The sequence below is a fragment of the Copidosoma floridanum genome, unplaced genomic scaffold (genome assembly GCF_036245765.1).
Source record: "Copidosoma floridanum isolate Cflo_tuat_1 unplaced genomic scaffold, Cflo_Japanese_pri ptg000021l, whole genome shotgun sequence".
NCBI classification, from domain to species: Eukaryota; Metazoa; Arthropoda; class Insecta; order Hymenoptera; family Encyrtidae; genus Copidosoma; species Copidosoma floridanum.
Window position 1 is genome coordinate 10,053,382 of NW_028321898.1, and position 23,360 is coordinate 10,076,741.

General features: G+C 30.8%; 1 protein-coding gene across 1 annotated transcript in view; it reads left to right on the forward strand.

The window, feature by feature from the left end:
• The window catches only part of unc-13 (protein unc13 homolog), a 907,591-nt gene that overhangs the window by 227,084 nt on the left and 657,147 nt on the right, over window positions 1-23,360 (forward strand). The window contains exon 6 of the mRNA XM_089594724.1: window positions 13,097-13,105. Coding sequence (XP_089450850.1) covers window positions 13,097-13,105 — 9 coding nt within the window. The remainder of the gene's footprint in view (window positions 1-13,096; window positions 13,106-23,360) is intronic.

Genomic DNA, 23,360 nt, shown 5'->3' on the forward strand with positions numbered 1-23,360 from the left:
ATTTCTTTTGAACCATGTTATTATTATGTTTAATTAGGTGTCGATCTACTGCACGAATAAAAAGCAATCCAGCGCTGGCACAAGTCTAGACAGTTATAATTTGATTAAAGGATTACTACAACAACTTTAGATTATTAAAAGCCATTGGTTGTTGAAGTTAGTTTTGTGTTATGTTTCATAACAGAAAGAATAAAATTTATAAAATGATGTTGAATATGTTTTTTTGTGCAAGGTATCTAGACCTATAGAGTAAGGATAACGTAGTTTTGACGTTTGAGTTAATTTTAAAATATTATTTTAAAATTTACGGGTTTCTTGGTTAAAAATACGATTTTTTTGGCTACTATTCTATTGAAAAACAGAAAATACGGTTTTTCTTTTAAAATATAATATTAGAATAAAGGATTCTAAAAACGATTATTTATATCAAATAGGTTGACTAAATATTTGTTTTTAATTTGTTTGTTCGGAATCCAGGCAAATGCAATTGCTTTTAAGCATAGACTAGCAATTGAACCATGTCTTGTAAAACTAAGACATTAAAAAGCTTACGCATTATTAGTAGTAAATATAAAAAAATTTTCAAACTTATAAGATTTGAAAGATGTATTTTAACGCTGAATTCGTTAAAAAATTTCGGTGCCCTGTCAATTGATTGTATCACGGTCTTATTAATAAGCGCATAGAGCAGATTTACTAGTTTTTACTAATTTATCTCGTTTTTCTTTTCAACTATGTTAACATAAGGATTATTAAAGTGTTAATAATCTGCTCAGGGAAATAGTTCAATTCAACAGTCAGCATAAAATTAAACGATATTCTTTAGATTAAATAAATAATAAAACTTTTTAACAATAAGAATTTTTTAATTTATTTTAACAATATCTCTTACGAAAGAGCGTATAAATCACATTTTTTTAGAAAAGTATAAACTGAAAACAAATACATTGTATGAAAATTGGAGACTTATAACAATTGATCTAGTACACAGTTTTTTTAATTAATAATAATTAAAAAGACACAATGATATTTGATAAGATCGACGTTTGCTGTTTCTACTGTTTAAACATTTAGTGCTGTTTGTTCAGAAAAAGCAGATATGATACAGAAGTGTAAGGATTATCGTTTATACGCAATAAGATAACTAGAATCACTCGTTTATTTTGCCTAGTTGCTCCAGATAAAAGATACTTGTTATCAGCAAACACTTGCTATTAAACCAAGTCCTATTAAAGTCTGATTCGAGACATGATATACATTTTTTTTAGTAGATATTTTCAGTTACTAAACCAAGAGTATTTAAGAGAAGTATTTTAACGCCATCTTTATCAAAGAGATGAGTTATATTGTAAATCAATCTGGACTTGGTTTATAGATCATGGTATGTTTCAACATTATTAGTTTTAACCAGTTATTCTCTTTTTTTTTTAAACCATGTTAATATAATGTTTAATAAGGTTGTGATCTTCTGCATGAAAAAAAAATGCAACTCACATTTGGAATGAAGGTGGACAGTTGTTATTTTTTCAAGGTTTACTATTACAACTTTATGTTTAAAAACTGTCTCATAATACTAATACTTTCTCATAATGAATGTCCTTAGATAACTACAATAAGCGTTAGAAGGTAACGGAGTTATTTGATTTAAATTATTAATTGCTATCAGATAGTTAACAAGCATTTGTGTTATGTTTTTAAACTAAGGTATTTATATTATAGTTATAAAATTATGTAAAATACGGTCTTTTGTGCCAGAAATGTAGACCTATAGAGTGACGATAACGTTGTTACAGCAATGAAGTGATTTTTTAAATATCATTTTGAAAATTACGGATTTCTTAGATAAAAATACGCTTTTTCTAGCTACTGTTCCTTTATTAATTAGGGAATACGGTTAATCTAGTGAAACAATGAATCAGAATAGAGGATTCTGAGGATGATTTTTTATGATTAATAAGTTGACTGATATGTCTTACTTAATTTGCTTATTTGAAATCCAGACTAATTTAACAACATATAGGCATTTACTTGCAATGAAACCATGTCTCTTAAAACTTAGACAGTCAAAAGTTTATAGCATTTTTCAAGTTTAATATAAAAAAGAACTAAAATTGTAAGATCCGAAAGATGTTTTTTAACACCAAATACGCTAAAAAGATACTGCGCATTGTCAGTCAATTGTATCAAGGTCTTATAGTTGTGCGAGTAAATCATAATTAACAGTTTTGACTTATTTATTTCGTTTCACGTTTCAACTATATTATTATTAGGAGTATTAAATTTTTAATACTCCGCTCGGGGAGAAAAAGCAATTTATCGGAGAGCATAAGATTGAACAATAATGCTTAGAATTAATAAATACCAAAACTTCTCCACAAAGAAATTTTTTTTCTTTTTTTTACCAATTTCCATTACTCGAGAGCGTATGAATTACAACGTTTAAGAAAAGACCAAAAAAAAAAAAAAATCATTGCATAAAAAGTAAAGCCTTCTGAGATTTAATCTTGTAAACGGTTGTTGAGCAAATGAGGCAATAAACATAATTGGATTTAGTTGTATACGGTCTGTGGTAACGAATAACTAAGCCTGTATAGTGACAATATTAGTAATTTGACAAGTTTAAATTTTTAGATCATCAATCACAAAATAGACACAATTGTATTTGATAAGATTAACAATTACAGTGGCCACCGTTTAAACTTTAAGCAGAGATTGCTGTTTGTTTAGAAAAACAGAATATAATGAAGAAATCTGAAAATTAAAAATTATATGCAATAAGATAACTGGAATGTCTTGTAGACGTTGCTATTTTGCTCCAGATGTAAGATACTTGTTATTGGCATACACTTGCTATTCAGCCAAGTCTCATAGAAGTCTGACTCAAGGAATTTGATACTATCTTTTTTCAGTTAATATTAACAGTAACTTAACCGAAACAATACAAAAGAAGTATTTTAACGCCAACTCTATCACAGAGATACGGAATAACGTCAATTAAGCGTGACTGGGTCTTATAAATCATCGTATTTGTCAAAATCATCAGTTTTGACCTATTTTTTCGCTATTCCTTTAAAACCATGTAAAAATTTTATGTTGCATAAGGTTTTGATCTACTGCACAAAAAAAATCAATCTTGCGCTGGCACAAGTCTAGACAGTTATAACATAGTTAAAGGAATACTACAACAACTTAACAATTGAAAAGTTTTTATAATACTGACTCTTTCTATCATTAAATGTATTTAAATTACTACGTTTAACGTTAAAAAATAACGGAGTTATTTGATTTGAATTATTAAAACCCATCAGTTATTCGAGTTGGTTTGGTTTTATGTTTTACGACAGAAAGAATAAACTTTATAAAATGATGTTGAATACGATCTTTTGTGCTCGGTATCTAGACCTACAAAGTGACGATGACGTAGTTTTGCCGATGGAGTAAATTTTCAAATATTATTTTAAAATCTACGGTTTTTGAAGATAAAATTACGGTTTTTTTGGCTACAATTCTATTATAAATTAGGAAATACGGTTTGTCTACTAAAATATAATATTAGAATGAAGGATTCTAAAAATGATTATTTATATAATATAGGTTGACTAAAATATTTGTTTTTAATTTGCTTATTCGGAATACAGGCAAATGCAACGTCTTTTTAGCATACACTAGCAAATAAACAATGTTCTTTAAAACTAAGACATTAAAAAGCTATTGCATAATTTGTAATAAATATAAAAAATTTCTAAGCTTATAAGATCTAAAAGATGTATTTCAACGCCGAATTCGGTATAAAAATTTGGTGCGTTGTCAATTGACTGTATCAAGGTCTTATTAATAAGCGCATAAATCAGATTTACCAGTTTTGACTAATTAATTTCGCTTTACTTTTCTACTATATTTTTTATCATTGATAATTTAACATCTATTATAATTTCAACTAAAAGTCATACAGCTGAGGCAATTCTAAATAGCCACTTTTGAATTCCCGGTTTTGACCATTTTTTGTCAAACGTTTAAAAAAAGTGGTCAAAACTGAAAAAAAAGGTCAAAACTGGTCAGAGGTACTCTAGAATGGTTGAAATCGGTTAGTCGTGCCAAAAAGTGGCCAAAACCGGCTTCGTAGGAAAAGCTGTTTTGACCACTTTGCGTCAAGAAAGAATATTAAATTCAAAATGTTTGTCATGTATGAGGCACTAAATTTATTTAACATTGTTATTAAATTATTTACTATATAAACATTTTTACATTAAAATATATTATATATATATATATATATATATATATATATATATATATATATATGTATATATATATATATTTCTATCTTACTTTAGCTATGCTGTCTGTACTAGCCCTATAACAACTTATTATGTTCATCAGACATTAAAGCAATGAAAAAAAACTTAACGAAACTGCTGTTACCTCTTGAAGCTAATATGATTCAGCCTAACAAGGCTCATTACTTCCTAAGATTTTGCAGTCAGTCAGGGTACAGTATGAAGTTTTTTTTACAACACCTTGAATGATTGCATTTTAATTTAATTTTGGAAGAAAAGTCTTTTTAGCTAAATGTTTTGGTTTCAGAAAAAATTTTGTGTTTTAAGATTTTATTTAACTATCAATGTGTACCTTCAGTTTGAAATTTTAGAGAAATTATTTTTTTGCTTATTATTTTGTATTATTATACAAAAACAAGATCTGTTTCCTACAAGCTCACTTGCTACAAGCCCACTTTTTAATGAAACTTATCGCTTCCTTTTTTCTGACCACGTTGCAAGATACTTTAGAGTGCATAAAAATAAATACAGCCAATTGCTCTAGTAGAATATGTCAATCTGATAACAATAAAATTGTAACTTAATATTAGTTTGGACTATTGTAGGTTAAGCAAAAATAACGAGGTTTAAAAAAAAAGAGGACACTACACTTTTTTCGTAGTACCTTATAATAATTTAGCTTCAAAACATACTATTACGGAAGCTACTCTTTGAAGACATGTAGCAATTTAAATGTCCTCATAGAACTTACTTATCCGAAATTCTCTCAATGACACAATTCAACTTTTACATTTTTTGAGTAAAAACTAAGAAGAACTGTATGTAACCAGTATTCGTATTTGTTTTAAATCCAAATTTTCACATAGGTAATAATAACTATCAAGAGCCATAAATACGTTTAAATTATCGAGTCCATACTTTTACCGTTTAGCATCCGATAGCATCAATCACTGTGTGACTCGCACCTGTGAAAACTTAGTTTCCTTTTGCACTGCCATCCTGCGTCAGTCTGGACAAAACCGCTTACACAGGGCAACTCGTTATTGAATTCTCTGGTTTAACTAAGGTTACTATTTGAACACAACTTCCACAGCAGTATTGTACAACTCACACTCTTTTATTCTTAAATCTATTAAAGTTAGCAACAGTTTTTTATTTTTATTTACACAGTAACGAATAGCCACCAATTTTTGTGAATTTTTTTGGTATTACTTGTATTATTAATTATTTTTTGGGTGTTACCAGTGTTATTCATTTTTCAGTTTCGTGGCACTAATCTTTTTTTTTGAAGAATTGTGGTTAATCAACTTACTTTATCTTACTCATAATTGTACAGAACTTTTGTTTAAGTTACTATTATTAAAGTACTTCCAGCATCTAAGAAAAGGTAATCTAAGCAGTTTTAAAACGTACAGTTTATTTTGGTTCAGTCCTAAACATTGGTTCTTTAAAATAGTTGTGTCAAGTAGCAGATTTTAGCTACCATGCATGAGGCCGCATGCATCCATAGAAATTAGCCACTTTGCCCCTTCTTCAGCTGTTTCTTTATCTTCTTTTTAAGGGGCGACGTGTGTACATCTCTTGTTGTCACAAGACACATGTAACGTGAAATTGTAGAAAGTGCTGTGTTCTTTAATCCAAGTACATTTTACTTAATAGCTGTAAGTGTAGCATTATTTAAAAGGCCTACAGTTCACTGACTCTGAATTTATCGAATTAAATAAGATATATTTATGTCACGAGGCATCTGTTCATAATGCATTCATAATTAATTCAGTGAAAAGAGGTGAAGTTGGCTTTTATCCAGTCTAGTTGCAGCTTTATCGTCTTTAAATGTGGAAAGTTCAGCGACCTTACATGTTACTGAAGACTACGATCAGTTTAACCTTGTACGAAGGTTTTAGTGGTTTGGTCGGTTTTAGATCAGTTATAAGAATTCATGCTGAGTTCTGAGAATTCTAAGTGCAAGAATTATTTTAATACTACTGACCTGATGAAATTAATGACCGCTTTTTGATTAGTGTTCCCCTTAAAACTGCTGTAGGCAACACTAAAGCTGCTGAAAGGGTTTGATACAAGACAGCACTGCCTGGGCCCAAGATACAAAAGCAACGATTCAAAAGAGTTTTTCAGTGTGTGTATTTTTTTTATCTATGTATTATAGTGTTATATGTCCATGTATAGAAAGGTATTTTACACAGGGCACTCAACACTTTAAAAAAGGATAAACGAAGTGATGAAAGGCCTTCCACTATAGAGAGAGAAAGAGAAAGAGACTAGGTAATTTTGCTACTAGGAGGTCACCTCTTCCCTTTACGAGGAGCATTACGTAGTTAAAACGCACATGTAAGAATTTATAGAAATACTTGCTCAAAAAAGTTGCACTGGCTAGGAATCAAACTAGTACATAGCTTTATGTTGGGGAACATGAGAACAAGTCCTAAGCTTGATTTTCCACTTTACTCTTTGTTACATTATGGTGCCTACATAATTGACTACTTAATATTCAGAGCTTAGAGCCATACTAAATGGCTTGTTTAAAAGTTGACAAAAAATTTGCTTCTTTACTATCTTACATTCAATCCCATATGTATAACATAGTCTCTTTGAAACTTTTCTAAAATGGCGATTGTATGCGTTTGTGTTCACAACTAATGTTAAAAAAATGTTCTGGTACGTACTAGCTCATCCTGATAATAAAGTTTCTTCGACTACACTTTTAAGCTAAGAACCGTCAAAGCCAGTAAAAACATTTTTGCCCCCACGTTTGAGTAAAGCTCAGCAAGCTCGCCATACCTAGCCACTCGTGCTCTTTACTAGCTGACAACTCATAAAAATAAGTCCCATGCCAGAGCTGCTGAAGTTATTTTATAGGAGTTCTACGTCAATGTCTTCCTCTCTAGTGCTTATTTAAAAGTTGCAGTACAGAAAAAAAAGTATGAGACTTAGCTCAATTAGGATATTTTTTTTTAGAAAATGGTCTATAAATTCTTTCAAATACTTTCTGACTGGCCTGATGAATTCAAGGTTGTCAATCCCTAAACAATAAAGGCATTAGTATATGTTATTGGCTTATCTGAGAACCCTTAGAGTACTAAATTTTTAAATTTTTATTCCAACTTGTGGTTAGCACTAGTCCTCAGTCTTATATAAAACGGTCCTTGTTTACTCAATGAGCCGAGATCATTGAGTTTTTTTCGTTAGTTTTTATCTGTTCTCATTCTGGAAAGAACTCTTATTTAATTAGTAGTTATGTGACACTAATGCTTGTCGGTAAATTAGAAATTGATAAGACCAATAGTATAAAAGCAAATGTGGATCATCTAAATCATTGTATCAAGTGGTGCATACGCATAGATGGTGGTAATTTCCATACAAGCACTCTTTATCCTCCATATGTGCCTTTTTCTTAATATCTAATATGCTTGAGACTCATAATACTAAACCACATAGTTTCTTTTACGAGGAAATTTCTTAAGAAATAAATGAAAATGATAAAAATATCCTCCCCGAGTGTGGATCGAACACACACTCCTGTTTACTAGACAGTTGCTCTACCACTTAAGCTACCGAGGAGCTGTACATTCACTCGCACCGTAAGTTTCGATAAGCTTCTTATTCTCAATTTTTAGAGCTACCTTTTACATAAGCTCGATATAGTAGTTATGTCATTCTAATGCTTGTCGGTAAATTAGAAACGAACACGACCAATAGCATACAAGCGAATGTAAATACATTTAAATCATTGTATCAAGAGGTGCATATGCATAGATGGCAGCACTTTTAATACAAGCACTCTATGTCCTCCATAGATGCCTTTTCCTGAATATCCAATATATCTTAAGAAATTTCCTCGTAAAAGAAACTATGTGGTTTAGTATTATGAGTCTCAAGCATATTAGATATTAATAAAAAGGCACATATGGAGGATATAGAGTGCTTGTATTGAAAGTACCACCATCTATGCGCATGCACGTCTTGATACCATGATTTAGATGATCCACGTTCGCATGTGTGCTATTGGTCGTATTAATTTTTCATTTAACTATTTTGGTTGCTTTAAAAAGCGTGAGATGATCATTTGTCTTTATAAGTAGCCTCTAAATATGCCAAGTGGTTAGACTCAGTGCTCTAGTTTAACAAAATCACAATACTATGTTAGAATTGCTTCTCACCCTATTAAGAGTTGTTTGAAGTTCATAGTTTTGCTGACGCATCCAAGTCAGCTTATGCCACTGACGTTTATATCCACATCGTCAAAAATCTAAAGATTGAGGTGTCTTTATATCTGCCTAAGTCCAAAGTAAGCCCTATTAAACCATTAAGTACACCACGGTTAAAACTGTACGTGGCTCAGCTTCTTAATAAAACTGTTAAGCACTTTTCAAATAGTTACTCTATTGTACAGACTCCTGTCCATTTATGAAGTGATTTACTGAGTGTGTTACACTTGCTTAATGCTCTACTCTCAAAGTGGCCTACTTCTGCGGTCAGTAAATGCTTTAATATTTATGAGCTAATATCTAAAGTTAAGTGGCGTCACATAAGATCCAAGCTTGAGATCTTAAAAGAACCTTCTATGTAAACGTGTCAGTGAATATTAAGGAACTCTAAGTAAATTTAATAAAGAACTGCACGGACGTTACTTAACATGTGAGCAACTACTTTGCGTAGCACCGTATTATTTTTGATTCATTCATCATTGATTTATGTAGTAAGTGTTATAAAAGGTTATAAAATCTTGACATATAGAATTTTAATTCTAAGTTGTTGTTTATCGCTGTACATAATTATTTCATTGTATCTTAGACTAGTTTAACAACCAAAGAATTTAAGAGCTTGGCATTTTGTTGTATGGAACTGTTAACATAACTCTCGCTTGTATTAGGATAAAAATTGGCTATTAAGAGGTCATGAGCTAGTATGTGCACAGCTTCTTCACTGCTATATTTAGAAACAATGTAAATCTATTAATCAAACCCAGTAAATTAGTAACGTTCAAAGTTGCAGAGTTACAAAACTGCGGGACAGCGGTAGTGTGGGACTCGTTGGATTTTTTTTATAAGACCACCCATACCGACTAAACCCCCCCCGTCCCCGTGGCTTTTGATCCACCCCGGACCCGCGTTAGCATTACTTCAGGGTGGAGCAACCAGGGAGACCATCGCGTCTCACAGCATTAACGAGCTAACTCGCCACCAATTGCTAGAGGTGCTGATGCTCTCGAGTCCTAAAAAGGACTCGGGGTCCCTGAGGACCAGCACCCTTTCTAGCGTTCCATAGTAGGCCGCTAATCTAGCAAGCACCACTATAAGCTTGATACTTTCCCTTGCTGATAGGTAAAAATAACCCAGTGAAGCGTGGGTCCACATTAGCCTGCGTTTCAATTCAAGGCCTTTTTGCCTTATTTCTGTCCTGCTTGAGCCTTACCCCTGGCCTTTTCTAGCGCTTTTTTAGATGAAGGACAGCTTCCACTGCCTGCTTCGTGCTTGTTGTCCGTCGTTGGGCAAAGAAAGCACCGTGCTGGGCCTGGACACTCCTTCTTCCGCTGGTTTGAGCTTCCACACCAGAAGCTTTGATCTGTTTTCTTCTCTACAATTGCCTAAGACATGTCCATATTCCAGGGATTTGTAACATCTTGTTACTTCAATTCTTCTTCGTATTCGGCAGCTTACGAAGCCAACTCGTAACCTTCCTTCCTCTTCTACTTGTCTGGCAGTTGCTTCGTCCACCTTCATCAATGCCAGCCTCTGTCCTCTAGCATTTGGCTTTACGAGAGCTACTTCTGGCTCCTGGCTCTTAAGTCCAAAAGTACTAGTAAAAGCCTCTTTGACCTCATTTTCCTCTTCAATAGCATCCAGGTCTCGGACCTCTAATGTTACTTTTTTGTTGCTCATTTTGACAGTACCCTGTCCGGCTACCGACTTTTCAATTTGCGGGGAGAATGCAGTAGCATCCTCTACACTTTTGGCCTTAATAAGTATGTCTCCTTTTTGTGTAGTGACAACACTTTGGACTGCCACATTAGCCTTATCAGGGTCAAAGTTTGCCTTTATCATCTTCAGCACCTTTGCAAAGGTCTGCCTTTCGGCCATCTTCACTACTACTGGTCACATCCACTTTTTTCTTCTGGCTTGTTTTTTCGTTCAGGAGAATTTCTTCTTGTTTGCCACTGCCTGTTTTTTTTTTCTTTAAAGACATAGCATGCTGGCGTTTCTCAGGGCTGTCCGATGGGCTCCTGCTTATTTTACTTCGTTCTATTTCCTTTAGGGCAGTGTCCAGGGTTCTTTTCTGTACCTGCTGTCGGAACTTATCTTGCCTTTGTTCCCTACTCTGCAGAGATTCGAATGACAACTTCTAAGCATTTGCATACACTTTATCTTCATGAAGAAAGCCTTTTCTTAGCATCTCTGCCTCTTGAAGGTGTTTAAGCGCGGCTTTTAGCCCACTCTTAACAGCGTTCACTGTGTTACCGTACTTATTGTTGATTAATTGTAGCGTCTCGGGAATGTCTTTTGTTGCTGATTGGACTGTATCAGATCCTTGCTGTCGCTTCAATCTGAGTTTAGCACTATCTCCTTCTAGAATGGCAAGCTCTTTCTGGGTCTGGTGGCTAAATACCGACACGTTGCTGTCCTCGGTTTCGTTAGTGCCTATGCTCGACAGGCTTCCTCTTCGTCCTTTGTCCGTTAGAAAGGGCCATGGAACATTAAACAGTCCCTGATGGCCATGAGACATGTCTTTGTGCCCCCCCTCCCCCCAGAATCTGTGGGGCCTGCGACAGTCACCCGGCCTTCCACCGGATCGGAACTGCTGGCGGATTCCCTCAGAGAGGTTACCGCCTGGGGTACAAGTTTTGCATCGACATATATATGATTACTAAGGATAAAAATTTTGATGTAGTGAAGGACTACTGAACTAAGGCGTTTTTAAAGGCTCTTTATCATTTTGTGTGGCCTAAGGTAACTGTACTAGACTTTATAGGGATGAAGGAACAAATTTTGCACTGACCACGATATGAGAAAAATGTTGAGCAGTCAAGGTAAATCCATTCGTTTTGCTGATCATTTATGATGGCAAGGTATACATTGGCATATTAACCCACTAGATGCTTTTGACTTTAATATTATTTGGGAGCTAGCCACTAAATAGACCAAATTTTCTTGAAAATGCGTCGTTAGGGAAAAACTTATGCCATTGATTAAGTTTTCATCTTTGATTTGTTGTATTTAACTATATCTCACGGTTTGTCAGAATCCAAAGTCCCTTATTAAAGTAGTTCAGATGAAAACTAATGATACTGTCTTACGAAAACCGGCTCTTAAGTTAATTTTATAAAGAACTAATTCTGAAATCGATGCTAATTACTTAGAATTTGGATAAAACTCTCTTTACTGTTAATATTACCTGTTAGTCAAAGTCTGATGTTACTTATCTTAACTGTTATTAAGACTTTGTGTACTTGTTTGAGAGATAATCTGAGCCATAATTTAAGTTTAAAGGAAGGACATGCTTTAAATATTCATAATTACCTTTTTCAGTAAATAAGCAATCTACATGAATACTTTTCTCAGATTTTTAATTATTAGGTAATTTGGAAGTAACGATTTTCATTTTTTTTGTACAAGTTAGCAACAGTTCGTAATTATTGTTTGTACAACAATTGATTGTCAGCGTTATTTATCATTCTATTTGATATCATTATATATTTGTTTATTTTTCATTTAGCGTCACAAGCATCATTTATCATTTTCTTTGGTATCCCTAATATATTTTTTCAAGTATTATGGCAAATGTATGTCCTTTTTCAGTATTATTAAATTAACATATCTCTTGTTTCAATAAAGTTTAAGTGTTGTGTAATTCTTTCCGCCAAAGTCAAAATTCTACTATTTTATCCAGCATCTATAATTCAAACCTTGTTTGAAATGTTACAATGAATAGACTCGTAAAGCAATGGTACTGAGGTATCAATAACTGTTAAAGATAGCCATAGCTCTCTTCACGTTTTTAATCAATCTTTTGTGCAAGTATAATGAGACTTTTTTTGATATAATAAGCAGTGCTTAACGAACGAGCACGAATGGCACTAGTTTTTTTGATTTTGCTTTTGTATTCCATTTTATTGACAACTACTGAATCTATGTATACTATAAGTCACTAAAATTTTGCAGATATAATTATTTCTATAAAGCTGCATTCACCAAAAAAATGTACATAACACTAGTAACCACTTATTAAATAAAATATGTTTATCAGTATTTCTATGAATCAAGTATGTATGGATCATAGAACATGAATTTTTCAAAATTTATAAATTTCTAAAGTTAGAATGATAATTAATTACATTCCATGGAAAAAATTTTTTTTTTTATATTCAAAGCTACATTTTTTACTTAAATTATTAAAAACTTTAAGTGTAAACAGTTACATCATGATAAGTACCAAACTCTGCAAAAGTGTGATTATCCCCCGTATTTGAAGATATTCTATTCTTTAAAGATTTTATAAAAACATTAACCTTAAAACATTTTAATTTAATATATTTTTAGCACCCTGTCACTTTGTTGCATTTTAAATATCTAGTCTGCCTTCATTGCTTAATATAAAAATGATATCTACTATGTGTATCGCTCACAATTAAATTAAAAACAGTAATTTTTTTAGTCGTATCCAACTTTCTTTGTCAATTTTTTGAACGTAAACATTAATGCTTTTGTTTTTATCTGTTTGTTACATGATTCCACACATTTCATGGAAATTTCTATTGATGTTGGATGGCTCTTTAATTTCAACAATTCATGAATTTCGATTCTAAGGTTCTTAAGGTACGTAAAATTTTAAAGTATAATGGAAAAGCAGTAATATAAAACACATTTTTTGTGTGTTTGAACAATAATTTCATACTTTTTAAGAGAAGTCTGTTTTAATGGTAAAAAAATAGACACTGTATAAGTGTTTTAATACATAATTAACGTATTTAAAAAAGTAGTTGAATATTTAATTTCAAAATACAGTAATAACTCTCAAGTTTGAAATAAAATGTCATTAATGTCTAAGCTTAGTTATACTCTCTCTCTTTTTTTAAAGAGTGTTTCCTCCACTTTACGAATAATTACTTCTATAGTTTTCCACTCAGACATCTAGAAAATGTTGAGAAAAGTATTTTTTTCTAATTATTTGTACAGACAAAAGTTAACATTTATAAAATTACAATCTGACTCCTTGAGTTTGCAATTTTGGCTTTTTAAAACTTTTTTATCGTTTCAATTGTGACTCTCATATATTCACTTAAATTTCTGTCCATCTAGTTTTTTTTAGTTTTCTGATTTTAATACGCCTAAATTATCTAATGACACTTATTTATGAAAATTCTTAGTCAGTATATTAGCCAACTTTTTTTTTCATAATTAGTTTCCATTGTATCAATATTTCACTATTTATAATTATGATTAACGAAACTGTATTGTACTTCAATGTACTTTTAATTTTTTATTGCGTTTCTGAATTTTTCCTAATTAACCACTCCGAACTCATTACTGCATATAATAACTGGCATTTAAAAATTTTTTTGTAATGTTTCTTTTGATGAACTTTGAATAAATGATATTTTTGTTATAGCTTTTGAAAATGGTGTGTACTCTGCAAAAATTAAGCATTTAGTTACATTGCTTTGCTTTTCTATCTTAAAAAAAAAAATTACTATACATTCTAATTCAAAATCCTTTTGTAGACTTATTATTTCTTAAAGAAGCGTTCTTTATTACTCAGAAATTTATAATTTACACTTTTTATTTCTATTATTAACCTTTTATCTGTTTTTTTTTTCTTAAAATAATGAATGGAAGAACGTTAAATTTGCCAAGTTAAAATCTAAAGAGTCAGTGCAAAGCATACAATATGCACTATCAATGATGCACGAAAAGCTTTATGAGATATGCGCAAGCATTATCGGCGAATATGTATAATCGACAGTGTGGAGAGAGATAGCGCAGATTACGGCGGTAAATTATCGGTAAATCTGCTATAAAATGCGCTGACTCACAAGAATACATGTTCTTTATCCAGCTAGCCTGGGACGCAAAGATCCACTGCTAACCCAGACCTGGGACTCTCCCATGGATCATTATTAACCATGACGTGCATAATTCAAGAGAGAGAGAGAGGAAGAGATAGAGCAATCAAGTAGTACAGACACTAGTAATAGTGGCGTTGCTCTTTGGGCAAAGTATCAGGGTTGATTACTAGATACCAAGGGCCCTGAGGAAGACCTAGCCCTACGTGACTTTTCTAGAATAGGGACAGCATCTATGCCTGGCTCTTTGCAGCTGTCCTTATACTTTATCTTAGATAAACTACGTGTCTGTAGAAACAAATTCACCTACAGCAAAATTTTAAATTATTTTAATCATAGTTTGAAGAAAGTTCAAATTTAAAATAAAATTTAATTTTCGTACTCAAGCGCTTAATTTAAATGGTCTTTAAGTAATTTGAGTACTTTGAAATAGAATGGATGCAGTTCTTTGCTAGTTAGAAATCGCACTAATTATTTTGATTAATATAAGTATTAGTATAGTAATTAAATAAAAAGTGACGTTATAGTGATGAAAAGTACAAGTTCTTAATGAAAATAAAATTAAACAAATTAAAGAAAGAAAAGACTCAAGTAAACTTATTTACTAAAACCTACCTATCTATAGGTAGTTGCAAGTCCTTATATTGTTTATAATTTCTATGATTATTTAATCATAAGTTAGTTTTATTATTTGTTTTACCGTTTGAGTGATTAAAATCTTGTTTTTCTTAAAATTAGCTAAGAAGTGGATCTTTGCCCAAAGAGACATTAGTAAATTTATTCAAAATAAGAAAGAATCTAAAAAAAAAATCATAGAAAAAAACATAAAAAAATAAATATAGCTTACTTTTTTAAGAGAGAAAAAATCAATATAGCTTTAATTAAAAATAATCACTGTTTACATTGCAGAGATTAATATATTATTCAGTAACTTAATTTAAAGTTTGATAAAAGCTACTTTTCAATACATTTTTTTTAGAATTGGCAACCCCAGCAACTTTTCTTTTTACACTAGGCAACAAAGCCAACCTCTAACATATAATCACAAACATTAATCGTGTGTTGGTTTTTAATTTTCGAGTTTTTTCAGTAAAAATAAAAGTCTTAGCTGTTTTTTGACTACCGTCAACTAACCATGCTTGGATTAAATGAAAGAAAGGTCATTGATGGTACCCCTGATGGGACTCACAGTAATAAGAAGGAGTATCTAAACAATTAACCAACATAAATTTATGAAAAATTTTACAATTAAAGTTTCTAGATTGTTTACTAACTTCATTAAAATTTTGGTAAAAGGTACTTAAAAATATTTTTTTCTATCGAATGGGTAACCCCTCACGACCTTGCTTTTTTACAGTTGGTAACAAACCCACCTTCTAACACATAATCACAGACATTGATTGTGTATTTGTCCCTTATCTTAAGGTTTTCCTGGTACAGATAAAATCCTCACTAATTTTTTTACAATCGACAACTCACTGCAGTTACACATAAAAAAAAAGATGTAAGCTATATACTAAGTAAACGCAAAAAACGTCGTGCATTAAGTTACTTTGCACCAAGTTTAGTTATCTTTGACATCTTGAAAATCAATAACATCAGAGAACGTTCATTTTAGTTTATTTTGTAAAGCTATTGGTGGTATTTTATTTTTTCAACCATATCATCTATAACGGGAAGATTATTAATGTTATTACATACAATTAGTTTAATAATATTCAACTTTTTATTGTAATCGTCAGGGTTTTAGCGTATGGAAAGAACCCTATGGATATTACTATAGTAGGCAGACATTGTATGTGAATATGAGTAAATTAAATTATCTACTATAGTGAATGTATGGGTAGGTTTATAAAAAATACTGTACTTAAGTTGATCATTTACTATATCTTTCTTACTAGTCCATCGTTTAGTCTTGTAGTACACACGTCCAAAGGATGTACTGTGATACCTTAACGGCCTTAAAGTTTCTAAGAAAGTGAATAAAGTGAGAATTCACTAATTTATAACAGTCTTTTAAATTAATTAACCTGAAAATGATCTTTATCAAGTAACAACTAATACTGTCATATATTTAAATTAACTCTTAAAACAATCTATCTATCTTTGCGATTCACACAGTGATTATTTTTGATTATTGGTTTATAAATTTTTTCTTTCTTTGAAAAATTAATCTGAATTATTCCATTATGCTTTTTTTTTATAATTTGCTCTGTTAAGTCTCTCTTATTCAAACCAAGTTTATTTATGTCGCTTTGGGTGAAGATAAAAGCTTTATTCATTAAAACCTTATTTTTTATATAAATCAATTTTTTACCAAATTGTAAACTAAAACTAGATGAGATCAGATAAAAATTTCTTAATTAATTTTATTTTTGCCTTTAAATACATACTAAAGACTTAATAAAATATTAACCTAAACTGTAATTCTTGAACAGACATAACGAAATTTAGAAACTTTTTTTTTCTTTATTACACTGTGTGTATTCTTGGCCGTTTTTAATATTTTGTTTGATAATGTGCCATTATTTATTATTTGATTGTAAGTTTCAGATCTGTTTTATTTGTTTAAGTGTATTATTAATTGATTTTTTTGCTTATTTTGCAAGTATATCAAAAGCCTTAGTACCATTTCAGTCATTCTTATTGACGTACTGACTTAACAAACTGGCCGCCACGTTTTTTTCTCCTCTTGATGTATAATAGTATAAAATTTTAACTTTCAGTTGAAAACGTCCATCTAGGTTATCTAGCTATTAAAATTTGCCATAGCATCAAGTATGACAATGCATGATGGTCATATTTAATGTGAACTTTTAAACCTAGTATAATCAAACGGAGCTTGTATAATGCCCAAATGATTGCTAATAGTTTTATCTCTGTTGTCAGATTATTTTGCTACTTTTATCAGTTAACTCCCCAAGTTGACTCTTTATTCTTTTTTCTCGTTATTTTTGTGTCATTAGATGGCTCCGAGTGCAATTTTATTCGTTTTTTTTTTTACTTTGGCCTTGAATTTTTTCTTGACTTTTGGTGATTTTTTACCTAAAAACCAGCATGATTAGAATTTTATTACCAGAAGAGTAAGGAAATTTATCTATGTATTATTCTACTTTTTCAAATTTTTTGGACGTTCATAATAATTCGCTCCCCTTATCCATAAATGCCTTTAGTTAGATACCGTACATTTAAATATAAGTTCCTGGGCCTATGATAAGCCTTATAGATGAATAGATCTTTGTTATGCAGTTCTACTAGCAGTGTCTGTCCTCAATCTTTGAACACTATGTATTTCCAGATTAACTAAAAAAATTTTTTGCTTTGATTTTCATGGCAGAGTATTTGTAATGCCCCCTCCTGTCGTTGTATCTCGTGAGATATCTACTTTAAAATCTCATAGGGCTTAGAATACGTCAATTTGTTTTTCAGATTTTTTAGTTTTTAAATCAAATGTATCTGGATCCCCTGAGTCCCAAGATTGTAAGAGATGCTTTGTAGTCTCTGTACGTAAAGTTGACTTGAAGTATTAATATTGTTGTTAGTGTTTTGTCTTGAGTTTGTATTGCAATGAGTATTGTTCATGGGGTTGTTATTTATGTTGTTACCGTGGTCATGTTAATTTATATTTCCTAGGTTTGGTGTGATAGCCAGAAAGTTATTTCAGTTTTGCGAGGAAGGAAAGCTTACTTGTCTTTCGTAATCTACATATGAGTCTTCTATGATCGTGATGAAACTATTATATGAACTCACTATGTCCATGGAGTTTAAGAGATTAACCAGGTTATTAATTTTTTTGATTTTTCAAGGGATAATTTATTTTTACTTCCAAAGAGTATTATTGTTTTAAAAGAATATTTCAGTTTAGGTAAAAAAATATTTTTAATTGAGTTTACATATATACTAGTAGGAATTTACTACCCTGCGTGTTTAGTACGCCAACACCTTAATTTTTGAATAAGAGTTAAATACTTTTTTGTTTTCGTTTGCTTTTTAGAGTTACATAAATATAAAAATCGTGCACTTTTACATATGAATCAAAATTTACAATTAGGAGAGAGATAATGTACAAATTTAAGTTTACTCACACCAACAAAAATAGATATAAAACAAAACGGTACCGTAAAAAAATTATTTTCAAGACTTAAATATTTAATTTGATGCGTGGAAAATAAAGTAAAAATTAAATTGCAATTTATCAAGTTATAAGTGATTAAGAAGATGGTTTTATTTTTGTTAACGCCCCCGAGATTCAGGAAAAAACATTTTTGTTTCAAACGTCAATTCGTTATCTTATTTTTGGGGAAAAAAAACCTTTTCTATGGCATGGACTAGTATAACATTAAAATTACTTCAAACAAAAATGACCAGTCAGAGAACGTTTCGTTTATTATTAGACTCAAAAAATGTATGAAGTTCATTCTTAATATTTAAATCCTGAAGAAAAAAAATTAAGAAAAGTAGATCTTGTAAGATGAGATGAATTTTAAAACGTAGTATTATTATTTATTATATTGTTGAAATAATTTATAATTTGTCATGGTTGATTTTAATTTAATACAGACAATAACATTCTGTAATTAAAGAAATTTTAATGACTGTAAATGAATTTTAAGATCAGAGTTTTAATAATATTAGATTAAATTTTAAAAAACCACTGTTTAAAAATGGTCAATTACACGACATGTTGTATACATGTAAAAAAAAAAATAAAGTTTGTATATAAATATAATGGGATAGTAATTTAGAAATGAAAAATATTGTTTGTTCAGAAACTCTTGATGTTAACTATTGTGTTGTCTATAAAATAATCCGATTTTTATACATTTGTCAAAGTATAAAATTGGACGTAATAGTAATGCACAGATTGTTTAAACAACATATAAATGCATAAAATGAATAAAGTTATAATTTATATACGGTTTTATTACACAATGAGGTTAATTTAGATGATTGAAGTGTTACGCTTAGTTTCGTAAAAAAATATAATAATACTGTATTATCAAACGATAATATTACTTTTACCTGCACGATAATGCTTTATTAAACATCTTTTAGTGACGAAAAAATTTTTTCTTAAATATCTTTTTATTCAGAATTAATAAACTTGTAACATTAAAACGTTGAATTAAAAAATAAATACATATGTATTCATTCGTAATTCAGTCATAATTCAGATTATGTGTACATCCAGTTTTTAAATTGCATAAAGTTTCTATTAAAGGTAATTTTTTTTCATTTAAACATTGCACATTGTTTGGGTAGGAGACATGATGGTAAACTAAATTTTAATATTCATCATATTTTGATAGAAAGAAACAGATAATTTTTACTTTTTTTGTGGTAAATAGGGCTACCAGTGAAGATGACAGCCTAAATATTCTACAAATAATGTACAAGATTTTTCGTTGGCCTCTTATTTAGAATAAAAATATCATACATATATATAAACATATTTAATAATGCAATCATTAAGGTTAATGGAATAAGAGAAAAAAAGCGTGGAACAGCAATACCTCATATGAAGAGTGGTATAAAAGTATGTTAACAAATTATATTGTAAAAATAATTATAAAGAAAAAGAAGGGAAATATCTAGAAAGGATCAGAGAAAATACTTTAACATTACTTAAACTATGCTATTAATATATTATAATTTATTCCGTTAGCTTTAAGGTAAAAAGCAAAAGGTTATATTCAAAGTATAATACTCTATCTCAAAATAAAAATTGTGTAATTTAATATTACTGTTTTGTTATTAGTCCTAAATTATGAGTTGAGTGATTTTATACCTTAAAAAGTAGTTACTAATTTTAAATCTCATTAATGGAGCAGACTCTTTAAAAATGTTAATAACAGTTTATAAAATACCTTGCAGTACATTTGAAAATGCTTTTATTGCCTTAGGATAAATGGAACATGATTCTTTAGTTCATAATATTCTTAAAATAGAATATGACGTTATGCTACCATCCAAATTGAGAAATATTTTTGCATCGTATTTAATATCTAAATATATCTTAAGCAAAGGTTATGGAAAAAGAGTTATTGAGTTATTGGGTTATTAGAAATTTAACGTGATTAAAATAAGGTAAAAATTAATAGAATCTTACCTTATTTAGAGGGGCATTTTTGGGGTACTAAGGGGGTTGAGAAGAATTGTGTAGAATGACACCTACAAATTACTATATAATACGAGGAAAAATAAGCATTTTTTTTATGTTTTCTATGTATTATATTTCATTTCAAATTCAGCAAAGGCGAATGTGATTGTTCTTCCTGCTTTCTTATTTTTTTGCCTCGTGTTGTTTCCATGGTGCAATATACCACATTTTCTGTTTTCCAAGAGCGCTTCTTATAAACTTTTCCTTTTGATATCGATGGAAGTTAGTATTCGTTGGAAATTCAGTGGTACTCGGGTGTTTTATGTTGCTCATTTGCTTAGAAGCATTTCTGATTTTGTTACGATGCTGTCCAGTGAGTTCATAAAGCGTCTTTTGGAGTGCACGGTATAGTTTACGTGCTTACTGCTGGTAGAATTACAGCCTCCACATAGATTCCGTGTAGATAGTAAGACCTGGTGTAGTGTCCTTGTAGATCATGAGTTGACTAAAGTGTCAATCAGCCAGTGGTGTTATCATGTGAGTGAATTTTGTTTTCTTTGATTTTCTTACTCGTTATTTTTTCTTTTGTTTTTTGTGCTTTACATATTCTTAACACATTTGTTTTTCTTTATTTTTTCCCTTTAGATTGTCCTTTTACATGTCCTTTTGCAGTGCTCATTGGTAAGCGAGTTTTAAGCTATAGCCCGCTGGTACTCACGGAGGCGTCAATGACCCTTTACTTACTTCAGTGTCCTTTACAAGGCTCAGTAGGCACTCTATTTTTCTGTTCAACTTGATTGATACGTGTGTATATATGTGTATTAATTAGTATTTTTTTGACAGCTGGAATTGTATCTTGTACTAGATTCCTATTCCTTTTTTGATCTGCTAAGGCCCACAAATAAAACTAAAGGACTCACTGTTTAAAGTGCCATGTTGCCAGTGCTATATTACAATTATCGTATAAACCTGCAGACCATTGCTGTGTACTGCCCAGGTAGGCAACCTTTTATGGTTGGGTTACGGGTCTTAAAAATTGGGTATGTGTATATTCTAATCACGTATCTATTTTCTGATTGTTTTTAGAGATAATAAAAAACCACTTGTATTTTTGTTAACTTCCTTTTTTTCCACATCCCATCTTTCCTACATTTAAACAAAAAAAAGTTTTTTATTACTCTAATCTAGTACTATTAAATTCAATTATGATAAATTATTTAATTGACTTAATACAATTTTTTCTATATATATTCATCTATACCACCAAATATTTTCTGGTATAGTATTAGGCATCGTCATACGGGTGAGTTTGCTGTGCACTATACTTCTTCATTATTATGACTCTTTTCATTTATAATTATTTCGCAGCAGGTCTAGGAGCCATGTATAGTAAAAGAAAAAATGAAAATAATGTTAACATTATGTTTCTGTTAGTATAGTTCGAATTTTTTTTATTTATTAATCTAATTAATCTCGTTTTTCTGTTATAATTGATGTTTTTTTTTGTCTATGTTTTATGCAATATCTGTGTTTTTAAAACACAAGTTTGTTTAATTTTGTCAACTTAAGAGTTATCCTGATTTCGTCATCCTTTTTCAGTATTCCATTATGATTTTTGTAGTCAATTCCTTAAATTTCGTAAGGTCCTCCGGTATGATTATTATATTGGCCTTTTGGTAATTTTTTTTAGGACAAACACAGATTCTTACTCCAAAAAAAAGTTTGTACTTATTTAAATCTCGTTCATTGCTGCACTTGTCCTTAGTAGGATTAGTACTGCCGTGATATTTTTCAAAAACTCCATGTATGCTTGCCTGCTCTCACTTTGCTTAAGAGTCAACGGTAGTCTCACTCTTTGTCCAAATACGAGCTTCTGTGGTGTACATCCAGTGCTTTCATGTTTCGAGGTATTGTGTGCCAAAATGCACAGTGGTAACCATTAAATTAGTTTCTCTGACTCGTCTATATACGCCTCTAAGTATTCTGTGAGGACGTGGTGCATCCATTATATTGCCCTTTTACTTTTAGGGTGGTTAGCTGTATTGCCTATCTTCTAAGTTTTGAATATTCTTGTAAACTCTCCCAAGATTTTGTTCATAAAGTTAGCTTCTTAGTTGGGAAGTAGTTCTTACGGTGCACAAAATGTGATATAGATTTATCTGTTTGGCTTTTACGGTCTCTTTGGCGATCTCTATTTGAACTGGGACAGATATGATAAACTTAGTAAGCCAGTTTTAGATTGAAAGTACACGAGTGTTCTTGTAAGCCAAGGGTTTGTTAATTGGTCCATAAGACTTGATTAAAATCTTTTAAAATGGTCCACTGGGTGTGTCCACGATCAGCATGGCTTGTTTATTCTTTATACGAGTAAACTTTTTTGTTTATAAAATTTTGCAACGTAGTACTATTTGTCTTATTTGTGCCCATATTTTTCTCCAACAAAAGTCCTTGAAAATTACATTATATGTCTTATTGATATCTCTATGACCTGTAACTTCTGATTCATGATACTTTTTTACTACTTTATACCTCTGATTAGTTAGTGGTACTACAAGTATATTAGTATATAGAGTCTCTATTATTCTTAAATATTTGGAGACCTCTTCAAACTGTTCTACGAGATATGACCACTTATGAGGATTTAATATTGCCAAGTCTCTAATGACTGCTATTGATTTTAATCCATTTACTATCGCAAGAGATTTTAGAGATTTGAAATATTTATACGTCTGACTTTGTCGCTGTATTGTCAAAGTGTATTTTGACATATTGTATATGCGTATTAAATTTGTATTTCTAATTTTCGAGGGTTAGCGGATTTATGTATCCACGTTTCTTAAGCAAGTCGATGATTTTGGTAGCAGGAATAATATCTATTATTGAGCAGAAAACCTAATTGTCCAAGCAT